Source organism: Phragmites australis, chromosome 21 (assembly GCF_958298935.1).
Source record: "Phragmites australis chromosome 21, lpPhrAust1.1, whole genome shotgun sequence".
Taxonomy (NCBI): domain Eukaryota; kingdom Viridiplantae; phylum Streptophyta; class Magnoliopsida; order Poales; family Poaceae; genus Phragmites; species Phragmites australis.
Genome location: NC_084941.1, coordinates 23,996,120 through 24,021,337, shown reverse-complemented (window position 1 = coordinate 24,021,337; position 25,218 = coordinate 23,996,120). Strand labels below are relative to the sequence as shown.

Genomic DNA, 25,218 nt, shown 5'->3' with positions numbered 1-25,218 from the left:
TGGCCGAGAAGGCACTGACGATGTTCGGCGATGAGTGGGAAGAGGTGGTGGGAGGTGTGCCATGGTGAGAGGGTGCATGTGGGTCTTTGTGAGGCGAGTCGAGGCTCGGGGGGCTCAGACGACAGGGAGTGCTGTCGGAGGTGAGGGAGATGGAGATCACGATGACTGCGGCTCGGTGCTCGTGATGAACTCCAAGCTCCCATGGGCATTTGTTGGAGATGGGAGGGAGAGAAGGAGGCGGTGGTGGAGCTTAACGAGGGTAGAGGTGGCTGGATCGGCCGGTGTCGGAACAGATAGGCGGCGGCGGCCTTATGTGCTGGACATAGAGGGTGAGAAGTGGGGAGGAAGGAGGAAATGGGGAGGAGAGATGAGCTCGCCAGCCCTAAATAGGTAGGCGAAGGCGGTACGGAGAACGTTGCAATAAGGCAGTGCAGCACCGGTGAGTTTGAGCTCAATTAGCGTCGATGGCATGAGACTGTGGGTCTTTGGGCGGTGGCCACTCGAACATGGAAAATGAGCTCGCCATGATGCGACGAGTCGTCGGCTTCTTCGCGTGCGTGCGTGGGCTCTAACATGATGACGTTCGTGAGAAGGAAAAGGACAATTTGGCTGAGAGGAGGAGTTTGAGAATTTGTCCTGGGAGAGGTTTTAAGGTTCAGACAGATTTGAGATTTTCAGGGAATAAAATTTGGGTTTGAATTATGAATAAATTAAAATTCATCCCTTTCAAATAATTACTAGAAAACTCCAATAAGAACCAAAATGCAACATGAATATTTTTGTGCATGTTTTCAAAAATATAAAGTTTAAATTTAAGGTGTTTTTGGATACTTTTGCTCAATTTAATCATCCAAGTTCAAATTTGTTGTAAATTTGAAAAGTTCAACTTTTTAGTGGTTTTTTAAATGCGGCAGAACATAGCGTGTTACACAACCTAGGTAAAAGTTCGCAAAAAGAAAATAAAGTCAAAGCTAGGTAAAAATGGTCAATTCTATACTTCAACTAGGAAACCTCTTTCATACTCTTAAGGGTGTACATAATCTCACATTTGAAACACCACTTAAACTTATGCATTATACAACACTTATGGTATCACTAATACTACATTGGGACAGTAAAAACCACATGTCACGAGGGAAAAAAGCTATCTAGGAGTTGTAACAGATATGGTCAGATCGTTAATACTGCATGACTCAGCAGGAGTGGATGCCTCTTCGTTTCCCACCCTCACATTGAAATATGCTGGCTGCTTAGGCTCAGCCAGGATCATAGTCTCACTGCTTAGCATTGCAACAACATCTGACATGGTCGGTCGATCAGCTGCATTCTCTTGTACACACAACAATGCAATGTTAATGCATCTCGTCATTTCTTCCGAGTGTCGGTTGGGAAGCAATGACGAATCAACGAGTTCGATCCATCTTCCCTCTTCCCATAATTGCCATGCCTGTTTGCAATTTCATCACGCAATGTAGGTTAGATAGCAAACGAACAAAAAAATTGCTATGTTTGTGTATATAAACTCACATATCCAAGGAGATTGATGAAATCTCCACATTGATGGCTACCAGAATTTCGTTTTCCGCTAAGGATCTCAAGAATAATTACACCAAAGCTGAAGACGTCCGATTTGATAGAGAAGATGCCCTCGGAAGCATACTCGGGAGCCATGTAGCCACTAAAATGACACATAATGTATGTCAGATTACTGCATATAGTTGACTCGTAATATAAATGTTCACAACTAAGTGGATTAATTAAATTATGAATTAGATACTTACTATGTACCAACCACTCTTCTTGTAGTGTTTCCTTCATTGTTATTTGAGCTAAATATTTTTGCTAGCCCGAAATCTGAAATTTTGGGATTCATTTCGCTGTCCAAGAGAATGTTGCTTGGTTTAAGATCTCGATGTATGACACGCAATCGGGAGTGCTTATGTAGGTAATTTAGCCCATGCGCTATTCCTTCAATTGTTGCTAGAAGTTTGTACCAATCCAGTAAAGCTCTCTTATTTTCATCTGCATATCAACAAAACCTTAGTATAAAGAAAAAAAAAACAGAACACCTCAAAGAAACAATCAGAAATTCGAACATCAATCATCTAGGGAATGAAACTATGCTCTTGGGGCTGCCACAAATAAATTCAGAAATGCAAATATATACCAAAGATAAAGAAGTCCAAGCTTTTGTTCGGCAAGTATTCATAGACCAATATTTTCTCCTCTCCTTGAGAGCAACATCCCAAGAGCCTAACCAAATTGCTGTGCTGGAGTTTGGCAATGAGCTGGACTTCATTTTTGAACTCTGTGAAACCTTGACCTGAATGCGAAGCAAGTCTTTTAACTGCTACCTCCAATCCTTCAGGAAACAGGCCCTGGGAGAAGAAAATATTCAAAAGTTAGGCTCTTCCCAGTCTACATTCTAGTCCTCCTATCCTAGTTATAAATTATCATGCAACAAGAACGTACGTGTAGCCTAATTATTTCCGTCGTCTAGTGACTATTATCGTTACAATTACCTTATCCTAGTTCGCAGTAGACTGTTAATTCCCTATAAAAGATGAATATCTAATAGTTATTATGATGTAGTCTATTTAGTTTATTTATTGATCAAATTATGATCGAGGACTGCACTAGATATGTGTTTAAATTAGTATGAGTTTACCTTGTAGACAGCGCCAAAGCCACCTTGTCCAAGTTTGTTTTCTTCAGAAAAATTATTTGTAGCCTCCAGTACCTGATCAAACTCGAACACCGAGAACTCTGAATTCTTCCCTTCCCAAACCAGTTGTTCCTCACCCTGCATGTCCTGAGTACGCCTCGATCCGACTTTACCTGAATATGCAAGACGAGAATCTCTCTTTCATGTTTAGTCATATCATATGAGCATATATACATATATACACAATTAATTGGAACTAATCTAAATAATATATATGATGGACGGAGCATATTTCAAAAACGAATACCATGGATACCTTTTCTTTGCCTTGTGTGCCTACGAGAGTAAAAGATGAAGCAGAGAAATGCTACCGCCACAAGAGGAACTACAACCATGGGGATTGCCCACAGCTTGCTCATACCACCTGATCCCAATATGCCAATTCATTAACGTTCATCAGTAAGTGTAATAATAATGCTAGCTTTAACAGAACATATATACTTACCCTTGTGTTTCGGAGTCGGAGCTGGCAGCGGCGCCAATGGCGGCCCAAGATGCAGCATGGGTTGGCTGTTGTAGAACATATACGCCTCGTACCTGAAATAACACCGTATGACATGGATCTGTGCTCCCATCCGCAGGGACATGGTGGAGTTGACCATGCCGAGGAGACGACTGAGGCACGCCAAGCAATCGCCGGCGGACAGGTCCGGCGTACACTGCGCCAGGGAGTACACCAGTGGGAAGTTCGTGCCGCTGTCCATGACGCCTGTGGCGAACCGCCTCGGCGTCGTGCTGGCCGCCCTTTGTACTGTCTCCACCAGCAGCTCGTGGATGAGGCCGACGATGAGGCGGACGTCGCCGGTGACGTTCTTGATGTTCCACCATTCCGCCGGCGTGTCGTCATTTTGTTCTGTAGTGTTGGAGGGGTCCAGGATGTTGTCGCTGGAGAAGATGACGGTGCAGTCGCCGTAGTAGTAGAATTCCGGGTAGCACTGCTGCTCCGGTGGGGTCATATTAAATATTTTGTCGAACGTGTTGGCGACGCACTCGCCGCAGGCGGAGCCGTTGACAACGTCGCCGCGGCAGAGCGCGAGAGCATAGACGACGTTGGGGGCTTGGCCGACGGTGGCTGTGGCGAAGTGTACCGGGGAGGAGGAGGTGTTCTTGGGGAGGGTGGCGGCGACGACCTTAAGGTTGTCGCAGAATACATCGGCGGCCGCCGGGAACGGCGTGAGGCCGCCGAGCACGAGGAGCAAGACACCCAAGACGACGTTCATCATGGCTAGGCTAACCTGCTTCTTGTTTTCCACCTTCCGGCCACCGTGTCCTTATATATCAGCAATATATTCACCATCGATCACTTGGAGTCAACTGGTCAATACCCTACTTTGAATTTGAAACCATCAATGGTGCCTAATTTCATTTCTTGAATCATTCACTTAGTCTTCCATAGGTCCGGCCGGCAAGAACAATAGAATAGCTTTATTATATATTGTCCTAGTCTCCATTACATAACTTTATTATATATTGTCCTGGTTTCCAATTTTAGGATCGGAGAAGATAAATATCATCATTGGGTGTCATTTTCAGTGACCAACAAATTTACAATTTCCACAAGCCGTCTTGACTCCGGTACTCAGAAATTGTCTCTAGCACCAGCGCCGGCCGACAGGGAAAAGAAACAACATTGTCGCGATCAGATCGATCGTGTTCAAATGGCGCCTTTCCAATTCCAACGTAACTATTGGTGCTCAGAATGTGTGTTCTTGCAGGTCTAATTTGATAGTATTGTGTGACCAAACTTTGATGTTTGGAAATTTCAGTACCAAACTTTGATGTTTCCTTTGTGTGACCTATAGTACCTGTTTGGCGGAGCTTTCAGACTAGCACCTAGAGTAAAATTAGTGAGAGCTCTGTCATACTGCAGATTGTAATTTTCAACTCCCAGAGTGATTCTCTGAAATGAACTATATAGTGGCAGCTAAAAAATCAACTTCCCCTGATTCATTTCCTCCACAAAATCATTTCTTCTTCTAGATCATAAAACCATCCGTGCAATTGAGTGCTTGATTGAAATTATAGCATTGGTCACTACCAAGATTAATTCAGAAAAGCGTACAAATGCTCGCACAAGCACAATAGATGGATGTATCGGAAAAGCGAGAAGCAACAATACACAGTGACGATGAGTAGTATAGAACTACTATGTATGGATACCTTATCCGTATCCCTAGGGTCTCCTGGATACTCGAAATCTACAAGCGTATCTGGAAGGGAATATTTGGAAGTAAGGTAACAACCCGCAGGAGTTGGATGTCCCTTAAACGGGGAGATCTATATCTCTAAGTTTAAGGATGATAGAATCATAACCGAAGAGGAACTCGGATGCTACATGACCGACCCCCTGTATATAAGGACCCGAGAACCCTACGGAGAGGGGGAGCAATCTTTAGAAGATTGACGACCAAAAACACAAGAGCTACTTGACATACAACGTCTGGAGCCTTCGACTAGGTTTAGATCTTACCTAGCCTAGCCAAGACTCCTTGTAATATGTCCTGCAAGTAATACAAATCACACAAGATGTAGGGTTATTATCCTCTGGGAGGCCCAAACCTATATAAATCCTCTGTGTCTTGGTGATTGATTCAACGTTCACAGGCACATCACTACAAATACGTAACATCGGTAATTTATAAATCGTCAACAGCTAGCGCCGACCGTAGGGAATGACATCATCGACATAAAATCTTCATCAGTGACCATGCCATCAACACCACCGAGGACCACGAAGAAATTTGGCTTCTCAGATGAGGGGTTCTTTGACAATTTCACCACCTCTCCCGACAAGGACCCAAAGATCGAGTGGGTGGACCTCGGCGACAACTACCCTGACAACGAGTCCAGCGATGAGGTAAGTCGCTTCATGGAAAAGTATACCATGACCAATGGTATCGACCTTTATCCAGCCGAATACACTAACGATCACGAGAACAACGTACAACGCAAGCTGGGACCATCCCTGCGATTTTCGGCAATTTTGGTTGACAAAGGAACTTTCCAAAGACCCTCTCCGATGACAGGTCCATGCGGGACATAGATTTGTCCAGCGGAGCGTAACCCCGAGAAGTGTTTACCCTTGGGGACGAGATCATTGCCTGGTCCAACCTTCCCCAGGAAAACAGACTGGAGCATCTAGTCGATCCCTTTGATCCGGCTGGGCGACAACCCCCGTCAGTTGATACGCTGCAAAATTAGCCGAGGAACCCTACTGGCAGGCAGACCTTACTCCTCCCGGCCACCAACAGAGGGTCGGACGTTATGAATCTGCAACCGCCCGAATACTTGTGGAGGTTCAAAAACATCTTTGACAAGCTCCCATGGGAGGGTACTCCACTCCCGAGGGACAGAAGTGGCTAGATAACATGGATGAGGATATCCGGCAAGCCCAGGTGTTGGCTGAGTCTTCTCATCTAGCGGTAGTGGTCCACAATACCACTGGGACCAAGGGCCACACCGACCCTTCTTGCGACGATTCATCCCGAGAGAGGCGTAACCCCCAGAACCATGCTTCTAGGGAAGACCATCAATCCTCTCGTCACCGCAGGAATTCGTCGATCCGGGATCACCCGATCAGAGATCTTCGCGGCATCATCAACAGGCGTTGACTATCAAAGAAGCCACCTTCTTTGCGACGATCCCGCTATAGTCCTTCTTGGCATCATAATCACATGGCCATTCCCGATCACTGAACCCCTCGAGCAGGACATGTGAGGCCACATAGGGAGTCATCAACAAGTGCCAGGCCTTCTCGCTGGAGCTCAGGAGGGTAAACTGGCCATCCCGATTCAAGCTCGGGACGCCGAAGAAGTACGATGGGACCACCAATCCCTCCAAGTTCCTACCACCCTTAAGGGGTCAGCAAGGACTAGGCTAATCAACTTGTAGCCGTGTTTGATATACTCATAGGAACAACTCTGCAGCCTATTCCCAACTAACTTTTGAGGCATGTACATCTGACCCAGCAAGAAGAATGACCTCTTCCAACTGTTTCAGTTGGAGAAAGAGACGTTGCACGACTTCATCCAATGCTTCAGCAACACCCAGAACACCATTCCAAAGGTAATCGATGCAAACATTATTTAGGCATTTACCCGAGGATATAAGAATTGCAGGTGTGCTGAGGACATAGTCATCGTTGACCCCATGATAGTCAAAGAGATGATGGACATAGATGAGAAGGCGGCCAATGCTGAGGAGGCCCTTTAACTTCATCAAGGAACGGGACTAGGGAGTTAAGCGCCCTTAACTCAGGCTCGGTGACGATTCATCCAAGAACGAATGCAAGAAGAAGCTCTCCAAGGGATGTAATGGGAAGAAGCCAAAGACCGAGGGGGTCATGGCAAATCATCCTGACAAGCATTCCAGGATACCGCAGGGCAAGGGCAAGCAGCCTGCCTCCAACAAGGACAAGCAGCACTCCACCGAGCCTTGGTTCTACATTCACCAGACTGATAATCACGACCTCTTTCAGTGTCGAGTATACCAGAAGCACGTCAAGAGGTGCCGCGAAGGAGTCGGGGAAGGCATCGCAGGTTGCGAATTAGAGTCGGGACTTCAATTCCAATGACAACTCGGGTACCCTACCCTTCCAAGATGGAGAAAGGACCGTGGACCACGTGTTCGGGGGCTCGGCTTCTGATGAGTATAAAAAAGGCAGTACAAGGCGCTGTCAAGGGGAGGTGCTCACCGATGTCCCTCCAAATCTCCTTTGACCAGGAGGACTATCCCGAGAACTTTGGCAGACCCTGCCATTTCCTATTGGTGGTGGAGCCCACCATCAGCAACATCAAGGTTTCCCGAGTGCTCTTGGACAGAGAGAGTTCCCTGAACATCCTCTTTACCAACACGCTCAAGGCGATGCAAATCCCCTAATCTAACATCCAGCCAGTGTCCCAAGCCTTCTACGGCATAGTGCCTAGATCTTCGACCAAGCCAATTGGCCAAATTACACTCCCCGTTACCTTCAGGAAGCTCAACAACTTCCGAACGAAAAATTTATGTTTGACGTGGTCAATTTTGAGATAGCATACAATGCCATCCTAGGGCGGCCAACTCTAGCCAAGTTCATGGCTGCAGCGCACTATGCTTACCAGTGTGTGAAGATTCCATAGCCCAAGGAGGTCATTACTGTTCAGGGTTGCGCCAAGACATGTCTGCACTGCGACAAGCGGAGCTTAGACATGACAAAGTAGAACCAACATGACAAGGAGACCAAGAACTCAAGACCAAAGGTAACCGTGAAGTTCCATGGCAAAGTCAAAGTTGTTCCTCTAGATCTAGCGGAACCATCCAAGACCGTTTGGATTGGCTCCAGCTTGAACCGGAAATAGGAACTCGAGCTCGTCACCTTACTCCGAGCAAACACTGACATATTTGCATGGTAGCCATCCGACATGCCCTGTATCTCTAGGGAGGTGATCGAGCACAGGTTAGCTGTCCACCCCGACTCCAAGCTTGTCAAGCAGATGCTCCGGCGGTTCACCCCTGACCAGAAAGAAGCCATTAAGTTGGAGATTGAGAAGCTCTTTAAGGCAGGATTTATCCGAGAAGTGGAGCACCGAGTGGCTAGCTAACCCCGTCATGGTTAAAAAGTCAAACGACAAGTGGTGCATATGCGTGGACTTCACAGATCTCAACAAAGCCTGCCCGAGGGACGCCTTCCCTCTGCCTAGAATAGATAAGGTAGTTGATTCCATGTCTGAGTGCGACTACCTAAGCCTTCTTGACGCCTATGCTAGCTGTCACCATATTAGTATGTGTAAACAAGATGAAGAGAAAACCTCTTTTATAACCCCTTTCGGGGTCTTTTGTTATGTTAAGATGCCTTTTGGATTGAAAAGCGCTGGCACCACGTATGAGTGTGGCATGCAGATAACTCTTCACAATCAGATCGGTCGGAACATCGAGACCTATGTCGATGACTATGTCATCAAGTAAAAAAAGAAGGATGACCTTATCTCTGACCTATGTGAAACCTTCAATAATCTCCGCAAGCACCGAGTCATGCTAAACCCAGAGAAGCGCGCATTTAGAGCCGGCGTAGAAAGCTACTCGAGTTCCTAGTGTCTCACCAGAGAATTGAGGTCAATCTCAAGAAGATCAAGGCCATTGACAAAATGAGGTCCCCAAGTCAGTACGAGAAGTATAGAAGCTTACCTGGTGCATAGCGGCACTCAGTCGCTTTATCTCCTAACTCAGAAACCAGGGGCTACCCTTTTCAAGCTGTGACGCCAACATGATGGTTTCAAGTGGTCGGAGGAGGTAGAAAAGGCATTTTAATATCTCAAGAGGTATCTTTCATCCCCACCCATGCTAGTTGCTCCCAACCCAGTGGAGGATCTCTTGCTCTACATTGCAGCTGAACCAAGGCCTTCAAACAAGGTTTGTACAGGCCTACAGCTCTCCATGATGCGAGCGAGATAGTTAAAAAGTGCACCAACTGCCAATTCCACAGCAGACGTGTTCACCAACCCGCTCAAGCTTTATAGATGATCCCCTTGTCATGGTCTTTTGTGACTTGGTGGCTGGACATTCTGGGGCCCTTCCTGGTAGCGCCCGAGGGCTTCAAGCACCTTTTTGTCGTCATTGACATCTTCACCAAGTTTATCGAAGTGGAGCCAGTCGTGAAGATCACCACAGAAGCTACTAAATAGTTCATCATGAAAAGAGTTGTGACAAGGTTCGACGTTTCGGGTAGGATCATCATAGACAACGACACCCAGTTTGCAAGCGCTGCATTCACCGAGTATTGCGAGGGGGTGGGCACCACGATCTGTTTTGCTTCTGTAGCTTATCCATAGAGCAACAGACTGGTGGAGTAGGCCAAAGGCCTCGTGCTACAAGGAATCAAGATGCGCGTCTTTGACCGCTTATCTGGCCTCTCCAAAGCCTGGGTGTCCGAGTTGCCCTTGGTGCTCTAGGCACTCAGAACTATGACGAGCAGGGCGATGCATGAAACACCTTTCTTCCTGGTTTACGTGGCCGAAGCCATGCTCCCCTACGAACTAAAGATAAATTCTCCCCCAATCGAGTTGTTAACCGACAAGGATGAAATCCTTAGAAGAAAAGATGAACTCAACACCTTAGAGGAAAAGAGAGATCAAGCGCTATTGAGATTGGCGCGGTATCAACAATCCCTCTGGTGCTACTACGACCAGAACATCTAAAAATGAAGCCTCAAAGTCGGGGACCTGGTTCTAAGACTAGTTCAGAACAAGAGCAATTGTAACAAGCTCTCTCCCAAATGAGAAGGTCCCTATATGGTGGTGGAATGCACCGGACCCGGGTCGTATAGGATAGCGATGTAGGATGTCCGAGTTCTCAATAATTCTTGGAATATCGACCAGCTCCGAAAATTTTAAGTGTAAGTACTAAGAGTAAATTCATATTAATAAAGTTCATGTTTGCACGAATTTTTCTGTGCTATTCAAGTCTTTTTGCGGTCCACATCGCAAGTCGTTTTATCTCTTTTTGACTACCTATCGAGACCCCTTCCTGCATAGACAGTAGGGGGCTACACAGGTACAAGATACAGAAAGCTAGTGACAACTTATCGCACGTGTGCTAGAGACAACTTCTCTAGCACAAGGATGGTTTTATGAGTTGACCTAACGGGATGTGGCAAGGTTTCTTATTACGTCCAAAAGTGCCTAAATACTAAGATGCCCCTCACTCATCTCAGATCTAAGACTGACTGACTAAGCTTCCCGGGAGGTGACGAATTGTACCTACTCTATTCGAAGGGAGAAGCGGGCTGTACTACGTGTGGCGAGTTGCCGGGAACTACTCAATGTGGCGTCCCCAATAGGCCTCACCACTTTCGTTTACACATAGGCATGTCAAGTAAACATACATCTCCTTAACCAAATAAGCACAAGTTCTTTGTCCAGAAAGATGCAGCAAACACTAAAGAAAAGTTCAAGGAGATGCCGCGAAGGTCATCTCATCCACATATTCCTTGGTGGGAGTGGGACCGGTCTTCGCCCCGACAAGCTGGTTGGCCTCTCCTTCGGTCTCCTCCGGTTATCCCTCTCAGAGAATCTTTGCATCGACCTCCTAGAAGTAGGCCTTGAGGATTGCCAGCACCTGTGCCACTGCCTACGTTGCACCTACCTAGGACTGCCGCACGGTGTGGTTGGCAACGGCCGACCAGAAGCCAGCGAAGGCCTTCGCTAGCTGCGCCATCTGGTCAGCGAGGTTGGCCGCGCTGTTATCTTTTGGGGTGGCACCTCCAGCCCCACCTCGCGCAGCGCGGTGCAGAACAGCTCCAGGGCGCCGGAAAGGGTCGATTGGATGGCCCCCGTCCGGAAGTTCACCGTGGCCAAAGCATTTTGGGTCACGCCCAGCTCTGCCACGAAGATCGATGGCTCGTCAGAGAGAAACACAACACAAAATCGACAAATGTCGAGTGCGGATACTGAGTACTGACCATGAGACGCTTGCTGCAGCTTGTCCTTCGTGGACCCGAGCTCGACAAGCAGCCGGTGCCTCTTCGCCTCTAGCCCGGCCAGCGCCCGAGTCTTCTCATCCTCGAGTGCGGCAAGCCGGCAGGATGCCTCCGCCTCCTACACGGCCAGCCTCTCCCTAAGGCGCTGTTTCTCCGTGTAGAGGGCCCCCACCTTCAACAGTATTTTTGCTTCAGTAACCTCTACAGTATTTATGCTACAGTAATTAACTGCACTTTACTGTTCATACACTCACGAATATCGTCTAACGTTGCCGAAACAAAGTCAGGCGTGCTACAGTACTTGCAGTTCGCATTTTCCTGTCCGTCGGATCGCAAATGGATGAGCAGGATTTCAGTGATACATTACTGCTACAGTACCCGTTCAACAGTATTTTTGCTTCAGTAACCTATACAGTATTGTGCTACAGTGATTAACTGTACTTTACTGTTTATGCACTCACGAATTACTGTGCTATCCTGACTTTGCTTCAGCAAAATCAGAGGATTCATGTCCCAGAACAGAAGGTTCATCTATACCAAAAGGAAATGCCTTATTGTTACTGGCTCCTTTTCAGGATAACGTCATACCTCGACAATAGGACCCCATACCTTCTCCTCTTCAACTTCAGTTGGCGCTGGACCGTGAGCTTGGTGAAGCCCATGTCCCGCTTGGTCTTCTCCACCCATAGGAGGCCCCGCCACCTATGGCAGCCGATTGGACCAAAGCAGTCCCGGTCGAGGACCCTTCTCCGACAACCCCCTTGCCGTAGTCCTGATCCTGCACCTACCTGTGTCTTTGGCTGAGTACTCGAATCTACATGAAGGATGGCACGGGGACCGGGATAGACATACCTAGGGTGAAGGACGCGGCGATGAAGGCATGGGAGTCGGGGCGGGGGGCACGGCCAGGGCAACGGCTAGAGGCACGGCCTGAGTGCTTCCGAAAGCGCAGGGGCGATAACCACGTCATCTCCTAGTGAGTCACCACTGGTCTCGTCCGAGATGCCCTCCAGTAGGTCATCGCCGGCGGGATCTGGGACCGGTGGCGCGTCCCCACTTCCGCTCGGGCCCAGCGGGGCATCAACCTCGATGACTTTGTCATCCTTCTCCACCCGCACACCAGCGTTCTCGGCCTCTGGGTCGCGGTCCTCTCGGCCTAGGAGACTGCTATGTTGAAATACCTTATACTCTAGATAGAATGTAATCCCTGTAATCTCTCTCTTCCATCTCATATACCTAGAATATTTTCTATCTCTAATGACTCGGCCGGCTCACAACTCCAGATTAGGTAATGTATAGATTGTAGAGATTGTTTAAACCAGACTCTTAGAGATAGAGTCTTATACGTGATGTTTGCTAATCAATATATATACGCGGCCTCTCTACGGAGAGGTTGAACGTTTCTGCTTATTTCTTTATAGTTATCAGAGCTAGCCTCCACATAAACGATCGGTAATCAGATATCATCTATGTCGATGGCTTCCTCCTCCACTACCACCTCTTTCAACTCCCTAAATCATCCAAGGGCAAATTTTAGCGGAGGGAGCAGCCCGACTCATTCCATCCTTCCCCCGTTGGGTCGTCCTCTTATTCACTCTCGTGATTTTGCCAAAAGGAAAATCTAAAAAATAGATATATGTTTTTGACCTTGGAAGATGTTCTATGGATACAAGCTATTTCATGTTCCAAACAAAAATTTTGTGGATTCTGGACAATTTTGGATCCAATTCGGGATTTTTCTTGGAAATCTTACCTTGTCAATTTCTCGCAATATTTTTTCTCAAGTCCGGTAGATCCGAGAAAGACTTTGAAAATTCCCTTCCTAAGCTAAAGTCGCTAATTAGTGCCACTGAAGTATGCACCGGGCGGGCGGTTCCATTTTTTTCTTAATCGGAGTTTGCGATTTTCGTGAGAGAACCAAATCCAAGTTGCAAGCTTGTCGGATAATTTCGTTACCTTTATGAGCAAGATCGCGCTATTTTAGAATCTGAATTACTCACTTTTTCAACGGAAGAGATACTTTCATTCCGTTTAGCGCATTTTTTCTCTGTGGACCGAGGAAAAAGGGGGCTAAGCAGGAAGAGGATTCTACTATGAGAGAAGCACAGAGGTCAACCTATCCTATTTGGGTATGTTGTATATGATTCGTCTATTTCTTATAGTGCAACAGACGATTTTTTATTTATTTATGGTTAAAGAAGAAAAACAAGAAAATAGAGGTTCCGTTGAATTTCAAGTATTCAAAAATTTAATAATAATAATCTAATATACCCATGGGTTCAAAATTGTGATTCTTTAGTTATTTATTTTAGATTTGAATCATTCCAATTGCCATTACAAAAGTAATTAGCATTTTAGGCATTAACATAAATTTAGGACTAGTAATTAGTCCAATTTTTTTTCTTATTTTATTAGTAGTCTTATAGTAGTCTTAGATCCCAATAAATGAAGACTCTTTTCTGTAAATACTGCGTATTGAGAAGCTAACTAGTGAAAACTACCTCACGTGAAAAGCTCAAGTTTTGCCAGCGGTAAGAGGTGCACAACTTCTAGGGTATCTTGATGGTACTCTGAGAGCGCCGTCAGAGTTCATCCAGATCGAGAAGGAGAAAGATAAGCCCAAAGAAGTTGCGACAAATCCTACCTATGCAACATGGCTTGCGCAGGATCAGCAGGTCTTGAGTTACCTGTTGTCCTCCTTATCCAGGGAGGTGCTCGCTCAAGTGGTGACGATGTCGACAGCTGCCGAAGTCTGGAGAGCGATCCAACAAATGTTCTCTAAATCGCGAGCAAGAATCATTCATCTGCATGAAAAATTGACAAGCACGTGGAAGGGGGAGATGTCCTGTGTGGCATACTTCTCCAAGATGAAGGCATACGCCGACGAGATGGCTGCTGTCGGGAAGCAGCTTGAAGATGACGACATCATCTCCTACATTACATCATCACTGGTCTTGACTCGGATTTCAATCCGTTTGTTGAGGCTACCAGCGCTGGGACTGATCCGATCACCTTGAGTGATCTCTACGTGCAACTTCTCACAACCGAGGCTTGGTTAGAGTCTCAAAACTCTCAGTATCAGGTCTCGGCCAACACTGCCATGCATGGTTGCGGTAGAAATCGTGGCCATGGGAGCCGCGGACGTGGTGAAGGTGGTGGTGAAGGTGGTCGCAGCACCGGTGGTAGCCGTGGTCGCGGTGGAAGGAGCAACGCCAATAACAATGGACCAAGACCAGTCTATCAAATCTGTGACAAGGTTGGTCATACGGCAGCCAAGTGTTGTCAAAAGTAGACCAAAAACATCATCCAAAATTACATGTTCGCTAAACAAACAAGTTCAAGCCAACATTTTGAAAGACATAGTGATAATAAATTGTCAAAGTTTCAAACAAAGTAAATAGATCTCTTGGAAGATGCTACATATATCTGGCCCATAAACCATTGATAAGAGATAAATTGACCCACTATTTTGTTCCTGCAAAACAGACAATGAATATAAGAATAAAATCAACATGACTATAAGATAGTACTCATCGAAAGATCACATGTGATAGAACTTCACTATACATAGTGAAATATAGTGAGTGAGCGAGTTTTATTTTCCAGATAAACACAATTATGATCTTCAAGTATTGTCCCAGTTAAGACGAGGCCTGAGAGATAAGTACGATCACTGTTACTCTATTTCGCTGTATTCAAATACATCCTCAGTCAAAGAAAAAAAAATGTATCCTTAGTTATATACTACCATAAATCGTGAAAACTGAACCACCAAGTTCAAATAGCAGTGTGACTAAGGTTGTCTGTAATAGTACTCAAGTCCCCAATGTATACAAGTGTTCCTATCAGTTTTACATATTCTATGCAATACATATAAATAATCAAACATATATTAGCAAAATAATGCATCTGCATCAGTCATATAGATATGTGGCTAGAGAACATGCATAATGTATTCAAAAGTACGAGTCTCTTCAAATGGACAAACAAAGTAAACTATAAAAACAAAATGAAAAAAAAAACTGTAGTTTGACTCGCAAAACAAGTTTCTGGTACTGGGATGCGTAGTTACAAGTAATTTTTCTTTTATCCCCAAAACTTTCATGAGTACATTATATTTATATGGATTTTAAATCAAGATCTCATTTAATATAACCACATGAGGAGAAAGGTAATCTAGTTATCTTATGAAACAAATGGACAGCTAATTTAGCGATTCATGTGAACCCAAAGGGCCATAGCAGATAGCAAGAAAAAATGAAATGAATCAGGGGTACTTGTTCCAATGACAAAACTATCATGAAGGAATTGAGCTACAAATGTAACAATTGTGCAGGCGATATTGGACTGAGGAATCAGCTGAACATGGGTGCAGCATAGGTTTAGTTGAGAGAGAAAGATGTCGGAGTACCATAACAAAGGACTAGTTTTTTTTAAGGACAACAAAGGAGGGATTTATTTTTCAAGCATAACAAAGTAGTAATTTTTTTACGAGGGAAAGTAGGAGTTTTTTTTAAGGATAGCAATAGAGTGAATCATTTTTCAAACATAGCAAAGGAGGAGTTTATCAAAAAAAAAAAGGATAACAAGAAAGGGGACTATATTTCGATCATAAGAAAGGAGGTTTTTTTTTTTGTTTAAAGGATAACAGGGAATATTCATTTTTAAGCATAACAAAGGATTTTTTTTTGTTGATACATGGAACGAATTGTTTTCCAAGCATAATAAAGGAGGTATTTTGTTTAAAGGGTAATAAGGGAAGGAATTATTTTTCAAGCATAAAAAGGAGCTTTTTTAAGGATGGCAAGGGATGAACATTTTTCAACCATAGCGAAGTATTTTTTTTTGTATATATAAAAGGATCAAGGAGTTTGGTGCTTGATAAAAAGAAACTGAATATGGACAAAAACAATGAGATGAAGTGAAATGCCCAACCAAAACACGGAATAGGATACAGAAAAAATGAATGTGTAGAATTGGCTGATGTCTGGGACAATAGAAACAGGGCAGGACGGCACAAACAATCCCAAGAATTATACTGATGCAATCCAAGGAAGATTATGATTAGCTCATGTTTTAATGCCAGAAATTGAATAAAATTCAGAAACGTGCCAGTCCCAATCGTTCGTCAGGCTTAACTGCAAAAGGAGAAGCAAGGATAAGTCATCAGATTAAAGGAAAGAAAGAAGCAACTATACATGGGAATTCATGGGAGACGAATTCGTTACCTTTGGTCTGAAGCCTCATTACCATTGTCGCTTTCATCGTCGGCAGCCAGCAAGTGGCTTTCATCGTCGCTACTAATCGCCACACATATCAGCAAGACGAAAAGCAAGGATATGTCAGCAAAAAAAAAAAGAGCAAGTACACACAGCAATTCAATGGGGAGACAATTTTTACCTTTGCTGCTCCGGAGCCTCACGGTCACCTTTGTTCTCATCCTGTACCATACTTCTAATCCTGTACCATACGATAGGTCATGCTTCTTGACAGCTCAACAGTTGGATGGTTCGGATGGATCTCAATCACATCCCTGATCTTGGTTTCTACATCCTCTACCTCCCTGATCCGGGCACCGTAACAGTTAACTGTGACAATGATATGTTTAAGGGAAGTCAGGTTCTCCAAGCCAATATCAAATCCACCACCTTCTCTCTTCTGTACTTCAAACCGTAACTGAAGCCTTTGAAGCCTTGGCATCACTCCTTGACCAAACACCAACCAACATCGTGAATAGTTGATAAAATTAAACTCTGCTAGAGAGCGGAAGGGCTCATCAATACCAATCACCAGCCGTTCTTCAGTGATAATACCATCCGGATGTACTTCTAGTTTAAGAACGCGTAGCACAGGTAAAGCTCCAAGCAGTTGAAGATCATCCTGTCTTAGCACCTTGACAGTGATGGTTAAGAAGGAGAATTCAGAGAGGGTGGAAAACCACCGTGGCAACTGAGAGATGATTATAAAACTGCCTGCATCAAAGTTTTGTAGATGTGCAGGGCCCCTCCAATGATCCGACATGCAATCTAAATCTACGGACCATATCCCTCTGCCACTCAAAACTAGAGTGTGAAGGTTGTGTAGATTCGAAAGGCTCTGGAGAAAAGTCTTCACATAACTCTCATTATCATCTAATCCGTGTATTCTCAGCACCCTCAGTTCTGTAAGATTGCCTAGCTCAGCCAGAGTGTTCGGTGATTCTTCCACATCAAGCCATCCCAACTCTTGCAGGGACATTAAATTCTCAATCCCATCTGGCAATTTCACCCCCCTACCAATAAACAGATTCTCAAGTTGTCTTAGCCGAGTAATACTTGCTGGCAGCTCTTTTATGTTTGTTGCCAACAACTCCAATGTATTCAGAAGTTGTAGGTTTCCAATTTCTTCTAGAACCTTTGCTTCAATCTCACCTCCTAGTACCAGATATCTCAAGTGGTGCAAACTCCCTAGATCCTTAGGATGATTATTCTTGCTGGGAAAACAATGCAAATACAAAACACGGAGAACTAAAAAGCATGACAGCGGTGGCATCCATTGGAAAGCATAATCAAATGCAATGAGTGACCTCACATGGAACATGTTCACCTTTGCTGGCAGTATGACTTGCTCTTCCTTACTGGCAGTATGACTTGCTCTTCCTTGCAGTGATAGTCGCCGAATCGTGCACTCTGGAGACATGACCTGTGGGCCTTCTGATATTGTGACAAAATTTTCTTGTGCTGAAAGGGAAATGATGAGATCAAGTATCATATCATGTACACGGCAAGCTGTTGCACTGCCATTATCCCTCCTGCGCATCAGCTGAATCATGCTTCTATTAACAAGCTCATTAAAATATCTCTTTCCAATTTTATACAAATTTCTCCCCTTTTCTTCAATAATGAAACCTTCCGCTGCCCACATCTGTACCAACCAATATATTGGGATCTCATAATCCTCAGGAAACATGCTCAGATACAGTAAGCAAGGCTTAAGATGGTAAGGTAGATCATTATAACTAAGAGATAATATCCATCGCATGCTCTTCAGATTCTTGTCTTTTTCAAGTCCAGAACCCATGGAATTGTATACGCCATACCATTCATACATTGTTTTGTTTGGTAAACTAGCCAACATACTAGCTATAGTAATGATAGCTAATGGTACCCCACCACACTTCTTCAAAATTTTCTTTGCTACCTCCTCCAGTTCAGAATGAATTCCCTCTCCCTCATTAAATACCCTTTTACAAAGCAGCCTCTTGGAGTCCGCATCAGAGAGAGGCTCTAGTTCATACATAGTGCCATCAATAGAACAGAAATTAGCCACAGCAATATTACGGGTTGTCACAATAACTTTGCTATCAAGATTGTTGTCAATCAGAGCACATTTGATCAATTTCCACGCTTCTTCATTCCATACGTCATCAATTACAATGAAGTACCTATGGTTTTGCAAGAGCATCAGATGCATGTTTGGTAAAAGTTAATACAATCCTACATTTATAATAGAGCTCTTCATCTAAAAAAAATTATAATAGAGCTACAATACAAAACAGTAAAAAAGTTACTTGGCATGACAACATTATAGCATTAAAAATTTAGGATTTATGGTTAAACACACTTAAACATATATCATTGATGTGAAGTTCTGGAGTTAATTGGAGTGATACCCATTTAAATAGAGTTAAATAGACAAATTTGATTGGCAACGGGGAGGAGCTGCTCAGGACGCACTGCGCCGGACAGGACACTCGCACCACGCCACCTCTCCCAAATCTTCCTTATTATTACCATAGCTAACCTTCTCCATGAGGTTGCGCGAGGCCATCCTGGTGCTTGCAGATGGCTGCCACGGCTCTCTCCTTGCCACTGGCAAGATCCAACAGAAGCAGCCATGAGTCCTGAATGCTCTGTTTTTCACTTTAGTTTTCGTCTTTAGGAGAAAATTTGAAATAAAATTGTAATATGTTAAGCCCCACATTTAAGCCTCAATTAGAATATTTTCTTTATAATTGTCCCGTGATAACTAGCCATATAGCCAACGGCATGGTTCACTTAGAATAAAATTGTAATATGTTTTTCCTTGAGGGCGCCAGTGTTAATTAGATCGATTAAATGTGGCTTCGGCTTGATGTGAAGTTTAAACTGAAATGTTTATGTTTAACCAGCACAACTACCATGATGAAGGAGGTCATTTGGTGTAATGAAGGACGCGATGCTTGTATCATTTAACACTGTATTAGGCTAGTTAATTAGGACAACTAACACTTCCTTGAAAAACAAATTCATATATTAGGCATATAATAACATGCATGTACCTCTTGTCCATGAGGAATTTCCTGATGCTCCTTATAAGTTCATCCAGATCCATTTCTCCAGCATTGGTGCAGGTGCCTTCGCTAACTTGCCGAAGTATGCTGCCGAGAATCTGCTTCATGTTTGGCTTCAGCGACACCGAGACGAAAGCTTGACAGTCAAATTGGTCCCCAAGCCTTTCATACACCAAATTGGCAACGGTCGTTTTACCCAGGCCTCCAACTCCAACAATTGAGACGACCATTAGCTTCTGTTTTTGCACATCCTTCTGTTGGGTTAGCAAGTTGGAGATCTTCTTTGCAGGGCCATCTGTGCCAACAAGCTTCGCTGCTTCTTCAAAGAGAGCTGGCACGCGAGGATCGATGACCGTCGTGTCAGGCTGCGCTGCAATATCTTTAAACTTGTACCTTTCTCGCCTAGCAGCGACCTCATGGATGCGGCTCTTGATGTCTTCAATGTCATCGGCGACATGATGACGAGTCTTGGCCTTTGTCAACAAGCCAATGGTCCTATCGAAGAACCTTCTGAAGCTACGCGGCTTGGGACCCACTGGAGCATCATCGATGCGCACCATGAAAGTGTCAACGCTGTCCTCAATGTCATAGCACAGCTCCTTCAGGTCCCTCGCCCAGATCTTATCAAGGTCACGAATCTGATGTGCAGGCCGCTTGGACACCTCGTCAAGGGCAGCCTGCATGCTCTCCATTTCGGCTTGCAGGAACTTGATCTCACCCCTGAGCCCCTTCTGCAGCTTGTATTCATCGGTGAGGAGGCTGCCCAGCTTGGGGAGGAGGCTGCCCAGCGCCGCCGTCGCTAGCTCCATGCATGCCTTGCTCTCTCTGGCTGATGGCTACCTAGAAGGAAAGATGACAGATCAAAGAAAGATCACATAACCAGAAGGAAAAACTGTTTGGATCAAGCTGAGGGTGGTGCATGCTTGCCTCTCCTAGCTGAAGCTGCAAGCCGGCGGCGGTGAGCAGATGGATCCGAGAGGGAGCCCGCCGGAGGAGCTGCCTATTCGGGGAGGGAGCGATTGGTGAGAGAATGGGTGAGGACAAAGACCGTGTGGAGCAACTGCGAAGCAGCTGCCTCGTGATTTCACGGGGCGAAGTCAGGGGATCCATCCACCGTCACGGGGTGATTTCACGGGGCGAAGTCACGGGCTTCAGGGCAGAGTCCTTTCTTCTCCCAACACTTTCCCCTGCCCTTCCACGGCGCCACTGCGGGGGCGATCTTCGAGTCCGTGCCTGCGGTTCCCGCTGCGCGCCTCCGCGTCAATCTCGCCGGAGGCCAAGGATCTCATGTGCCACATGCTCAGGCAAGGATGTCTCCAGAAGGTTGTCCACTCTGCTCCATTGCGCCCCCCCTCCCCCTCCCCCTCCCCCTCGAACAGCACATGCATCTAGCTCTCGATTCCTTAAAATTTCTGTTTTTTCTATATGTTTGTTGATGTTTGGCGTTGTGTTTCTATCAGCAGGGCATCTTGGACTGTGACTAGGGATGAAAACGGATGGGATAAATTTTGTTCTGTTCCGATTCGTTTTCTATATTTTTTTTTTCGTTTTCGATTCCGTTTTCGAGAGAAAATGTAAAAATGAAAACGGTTATGGGGTTTTTTCGACTATTTTCGGATTTCCCGTTTTTAATCTAGAATTTTCCGTTTTTCTAATTAAGATCAAACTTCACAAATCATAATATAGTCCACATACCAAGCCCGACCGGCCAGTCCAAACATAACCTCTATCCTAAAGTTCAACCAGATCCCAGTGGTCCAGTCTCGATCGGCTACTGACCTACCGATGTTGTTCAAGCTCTTGCACCACCTACAATCTTAGTCTTTATATGATTGTATGTTATACCGAGTACTCGAGTTACGACATAATAGTTGTTTTTCAGTTGATACTTATGTCATTACGTGGTTCATCTATGTATGATATAAATTACTTTTGTTGGTGTGAATTAATTATGTGTTGCGTCGATGCTTGAAATCATTGTTCTACGGATCGGTGTTCTCATTTTAAATTATCGGTTCCTGACTGATACCCGCATATTTATGTTCGGATTGGTTCATTTTTGATATCCCGATATTCTCGAGTTCGTACCCGGTTCCGGCTTTCCCGTTTTCGATTTCGTTTTCGAGAGAAAATGTGAAAATGAAAACGATTAGGGGGGTTTTTCCTGACCGTTCCCGTTCGTTTTCATCCCTAACTGTGACCTGCGGGGGAAGTGCGGCAGTGGACTGATTCTGATGCTCCACCCAATCTGCCGTAGATCGTGGCGTTAAAAAACGACTTTAAAGCTTGGATGTCTGAAGGATGGTGAATTCAATAGTAGTGGCATCAATTATGGAATACTATTCTACTCCTTCTAATTGTAAATATAGATCATTTTAGACTCATTAATTATTCTTTAAATATAAGTCATTCTCGAACTTCTATACATTTTTTTTCTCTTTTGTTCCCTTCTTACCCTTATTTAATAAATGCTACCACTCTCACAACTGAATGCGTTATTTTTTCTAATGCAGAATAAATAAAGGGCAACAAGATTATTTGATTTACTTTCTCAATCTCTGTGCACAAGTCTAAAACAATCTACATTTGCAATCGGAGGGAGTACCTAACAACAAAGATTGGGATAGCCATACCACTTTGCAGCCATTAGAGGTGCCACCAGTGGTGCTGCCGCCACCCGTGGTAGACTTCGACCTCGCCGGACCAGGACAAGGACACGTATGGCAAGATGAAGCGCGGGACCCCCTGGCTGCCACCGCACCGTGCTGTCGCCAAGCGCGGGGGTGAGCTATGGAGTGAGTGGCGACACGCGTTCGGGAGACCATGAGAGGCCACGCGAGCGGGGGTGTGGGAGCCAATAGCGAGGAGTCCGGAGGAGGAGCGGCGTGCTTGGCGTGGGCACACGGAGGGGCCCGATGAGGAAGTCGTGCGACTGCATTCCTTACTTGCACCCGGCCCGACGGCTTGTCCAATAGTATCTTCAGCTGCGGGCCTACTCCCTGCTACAATCCTTGCTCGGTGGGGAAGAACAACCCATGGCGGATTTCGCGTGACAGATCGCGAGAGCCCCTGCGCGAGGGATTGATTTCACGCGAAGATTTCTGGTGATCTGACTCTCCCGTTCACGAGCCATGTTGTTGGGCTGAACTTGCTTCAGTGGGCTAGTTTGCTTCAGCCGTTTAACGAGCACTGCATGATTGCTTGTACAACGGATGTCGGTGAATCAGGAACCGGGGGTCCCCGAATCCCGAGGCCAGGCCAGCAATCCGCCACGTGGCGCCATCCCGCTGAGTCTCCTCCGCGAGGTAAAAAAGATTAAGTCCCGGGAGAGAACGCTCGGGGCCACAGTTAGTGGTCCCCGAGTACCCAAGTTCCCCGATGATCTGCGAAGTCTAAGTGCCGGGAAGAAAGTGCTCGGGAAGGTGTGCGGTGGCCTCCGAGCACCTAAGTCCCCCGACGTTCAGGAAAGCTAAGTACCGGGAGAAATGTGCCCGGGGCCGCGAGCGATGGCCCCTTGGGCACCCAAGTATCCCGAGGACCCACTGAAGGAAGTTCCGGGAGAGAGTGCTCGGGGCTGCGAGCAGCAGCCCCCGAGCACTCGGTCCCCTGAGGATCCGTTCAAGCATGCCCGGGAGGGAGTGCTCGGGGAGGTGAACAGTACCCCCGAGCACTCAGTTCCCCGAGGATCAAGAAAGGGCATTCTCGGGAGAGAGTGCTCGGGGAGGTGAACAGTGACCCCCGAGCACTCCGTTCCCCGACGACTCAGAGAGCCCCCTGACAGTGGCCCCCAAGGGGCCCACTGATGAGGTGTCAGCCAGTCAAAGGTCCAAGACCGCATTTAAAGAGCGCGCATGGCCTGTCACCCCCAACTGCTCCCGCCACGCTCGGTGTCAGTTCCTGCCACATTCTGGCAGAAGGGCATGGGGTCATTAAATGCACGGGTCCCATCCCGTGCCATCCGGCCTGTCTCGGGATAACGTCGTAAGGGCCGAGGCGTTCCGTCTACCGCGTTGCTGCGGCAGGAGAACAAGACAGGGCGGGCACGCCGGGCCGCTCTGCGGCTGCCCGGTGGGCTCTCTCCACGGCGCCCGTTGCCAGTGCATTTATGGTGACAGATGACCGAGCGTGGGACGTATTTTCCACCCCCAGTCACTTCGCACAGGGGTGATGATGACGCCCTTTCCATTTATGGTGTCTTGGAACTCATGCCCCCCTCCCGTTCGGGGCACGCCACTGTCGGTGGGTATTTAAAGCAGCCGGCAGCATGGACAAAGACAAGTTCTTTGAAGCTTTGAAATCTCTGAGCAAGCTCGACAAGTTAGACAATCTCTGAGAAGTTTTCGAGGTAGCGAAGAGAAGAGAAGATCGAGAGCACCCAAGGCCAGCAGATACACACAGACTGAAGAACAAGGAGCCCCAGGCTCTAAGTTAGACAAACATTCTTGTAACCAGCAACATCCTTGAGGGACATCCTCAAGGCATTTATAGTATCCATACAGGAGTAGGGTGTTACGCCTCCGTGCGGCCCGAACCTGTCTAAACACCAGCGTATTTACTCCGTTCCGCACTAGATCATTCCACCCCACCGGCTATCGCATCCGTACCCATTTATTTCTCCAGCGAACATATTCAGGATCATCCCCCCGGCCGAATCTCTAAAAAGGGGTCCCTCAGGATCCCTGCGACAGGAGTTAACCCTCCGACAGCGGACGTCATCGAATCATAATAAAGTGCTAGCTACATTAATAGTCAAGCGACTCGCTCAAATCCTATGCCAACAGCACCGGTTCTTCAGGATCCTCAACAGTCACGTCTCCTTCGTCACCGGGTCTTTCACTCTCCTCCGGTAGAATAGCATAGGATACCACATGTTAGTTGAGTCTTAGCGCTTCGCGTGCTCATGTAACACCTATAAATACTCAGGGGCTCTCAATGAATACAATCAAGCTTGATCAGCTCATCTTACATGGTATCAACAACCTTAGATCTCTGAGCCCTCTTTCTCTTGTCGTCGATGGCTGATAACACTCAGCCTCTACTTGCCTCTCCCTCCATTCCCATTCCCACCGCCAGAAGCAGTTCTTCTGGTGTAGTCTCCCTCTCTCAAGCTATCCACTCAATCAACATCAAATCCCTCATTCCCTTCACCTTGGATACGCAAGCCAACAATATCTCCAAATGAAACACCTTGTTTCTTATTGTTCTCGGTCATTTCAATCTCCAGTCTCATGTTGCCGACCTTGAACCTCATCACGATGATCCCGACTGGGTCAAGGAGAATCTCACCGTTCTCATCCGGATCTACGCCACAATATCCGATGAGCTTCTTGATCTGGTCATGAAGCCATCAGCCACAACATATAGCGTTTGGACTCATCTCGATTCCATCTTTACTGGCACCAAGCCAAGTCAGCGGGCCATCTCGAAGCTGAATTTCACACCCTCACCAAGGGCGATCTCTTGGTTTCCGCCTACTACCACAAACTCCACAATGCTTTAGCCGATTATGACCAGACCATACGCGTTATCTAATTGTGCTCGCCACCTTCATGCAAGCACGCGATTACCTCACTATGGACGAAGCATCCCATGCCAGCTCAGACAAGCTGGCTGCTGAATCTAGACTAGTTGCTTCGGGCAATTCTTTCAACAACGTCGCCTCCACCAAATGCACTGATCAACCGTCCTGGACCTCCTCCAGCAATGAACACGGTCGTGGTCGCGGTTGAC

At 46.2% G+C, this 25,218-nt stretch overlaps 2 protein-coding genes, 1 long non-coding RNA gene and 1 other non-coding gene across 6 annotated transcripts; 1 reads left to right on the top strand and 3 right to left on the bottom strand.

The window, feature by feature from the left end:
• Positions 1 to 984: 984 nt before the first annotated feature.
• LOC133903077 (cysteine-rich receptor-like protein kinase 44) lies at positions 985 to 3,988 on the bottom strand. The gene is made up of 7 exons (XM_062344429.1): positions 3,171 to 3,988; positions 2,982 to 3,089; positions 2,669 to 2,838; positions 2,168 to 2,378; positions 1,782 to 2,022; positions 1,528 to 1,678; positions 985 to 1,447 (listed from the first exon to the last, which is right to left on the bottom strand). Exons 1-7 carry the CDS (start codon positions 3,946 to 3,948, stop codon positions 1,145 to 1,147), a joined length of 1,962 nt encoding a protein of 653 aa, XP_062200413.1. The 5' UTR covers positions 3,949 to 3,988; the 3' UTR covers positions 985 to 1,144.
• Positions 3,989 to 10,569: 6,581 nt separating this feature from the next.
• Positions 10,570 to 11,346, bottom strand: LOC133903080 (uncharacterized). Its single transcript, XR_009907198.1, has 2 exons — positions 11,160 to 11,346; positions 10,570 to 11,078 (listed from the first exon to the last, which is right to left on the bottom strand). It is a non-coding gene; the product is annotated as an uncharacterized LOC133903080 (long non-coding RNA).
• Positions 11,347 to 14,083: 2,737 nt separating this feature from the next.
• Positions 14,084 to 14,227, top strand: LOC133904193 (small nucleolar RNA Z247). The gene has a single exon (XR_009907426.1). It is a non-coding gene; the product is annotated as a small nucleolar RNA Z247 (small nucleolar RNA).
• A 229-nt stretch (positions 14,228 to 14,456) lies between these two features.
• Positions 14,457 to 20,884, bottom strand: LOC133903073 (disease resistance protein RGA5-like). 3 transcript variants are annotated; one of them, XM_062344425.1, is made up of 6 exons: positions 20,416 to 20,884; positions 19,477 to 20,324; positions 16,578 to 18,600; positions 16,406 to 16,477; positions 14,745 to 16,315; positions 14,457 to 14,652 (listed from the first exon to the last, which is right to left on the bottom strand). In XM_062344425.1, the coding sequence occupies exons 1-3, from the start codon at positions 20,596 to 20,598 to the stop codon at positions 16,632 to 16,634; spliced, it is 3,000 nt and encodes a 999-aa protein (XP_062200409.1). In that variant the 5' UTR covers positions 20,599 to 20,884; the 3' UTR covers positions 14,457 to 14,652; positions 14,745 to 16,315; positions 16,406 to 16,477; positions 16,578 to 16,631. The 3 variants fall into 3 exon arrangements, with proteins under 3 accessions (XP_062200409.1, XP_062200408.1, XP_062200410.1); XM_062344424.1 differs by having other exon boundaries at positions 14,457 to 16,315; XM_062344426.1 differs by having other exon boundaries at positions 14,457 to 16,315; positions 19,477 to 20,328; positions 20,416 to 20,559.
• Between the last annotated feature and the right edge of the window lie 4,334 nt (positions 20,885 to 25,218).

Bases quoted from the DNA above. Each gene is read 5' to 3' on its own strand.
- LOC133903073 (XM_062344424.1), bottom strand. From the start codon at position 20,598: ATGGATCCCCTGACTTCGCCCCGTGAAATCACGAGGCAGCTGCTTCGC. The intron at 20,325-20,415 runs GCAAGCATGCAC...CCTTCTAGGTAG, and splicing joins TGCAGCTTCAGCTAGGAGAG to CCATCAGCCAGAGAGAGCAA. The intron at 18,601-19,476 runs GTACATGCATGT...GCAAAACCATAG, and splicing joins AAATTCCTCATGGACAAGAG to GTACTTCATTGTAATTGATG.
- LOC133903077 (XM_062344429.1), bottom strand. From the start codon at position 3,948: ATGATGAACGTCGTCTTGGGTGTCTTGCTCCTCGTGCTCGGCGGCCTC. The intron at 3,090-3,170 runs GTAAGTATATAT...TATTGGGATCAG, and splicing joins TCCGACTCCGAAACACAAGG to GTGGTATGAGCAAGCTGTGG. The intron at 2,379-2,668 runs GTAAACTCATAC...TTCTTCTCCCAG, and splicing joins GCTTTGGCGCTGTCTACAAG to GGCCTGTTTCCTGAAGGATT.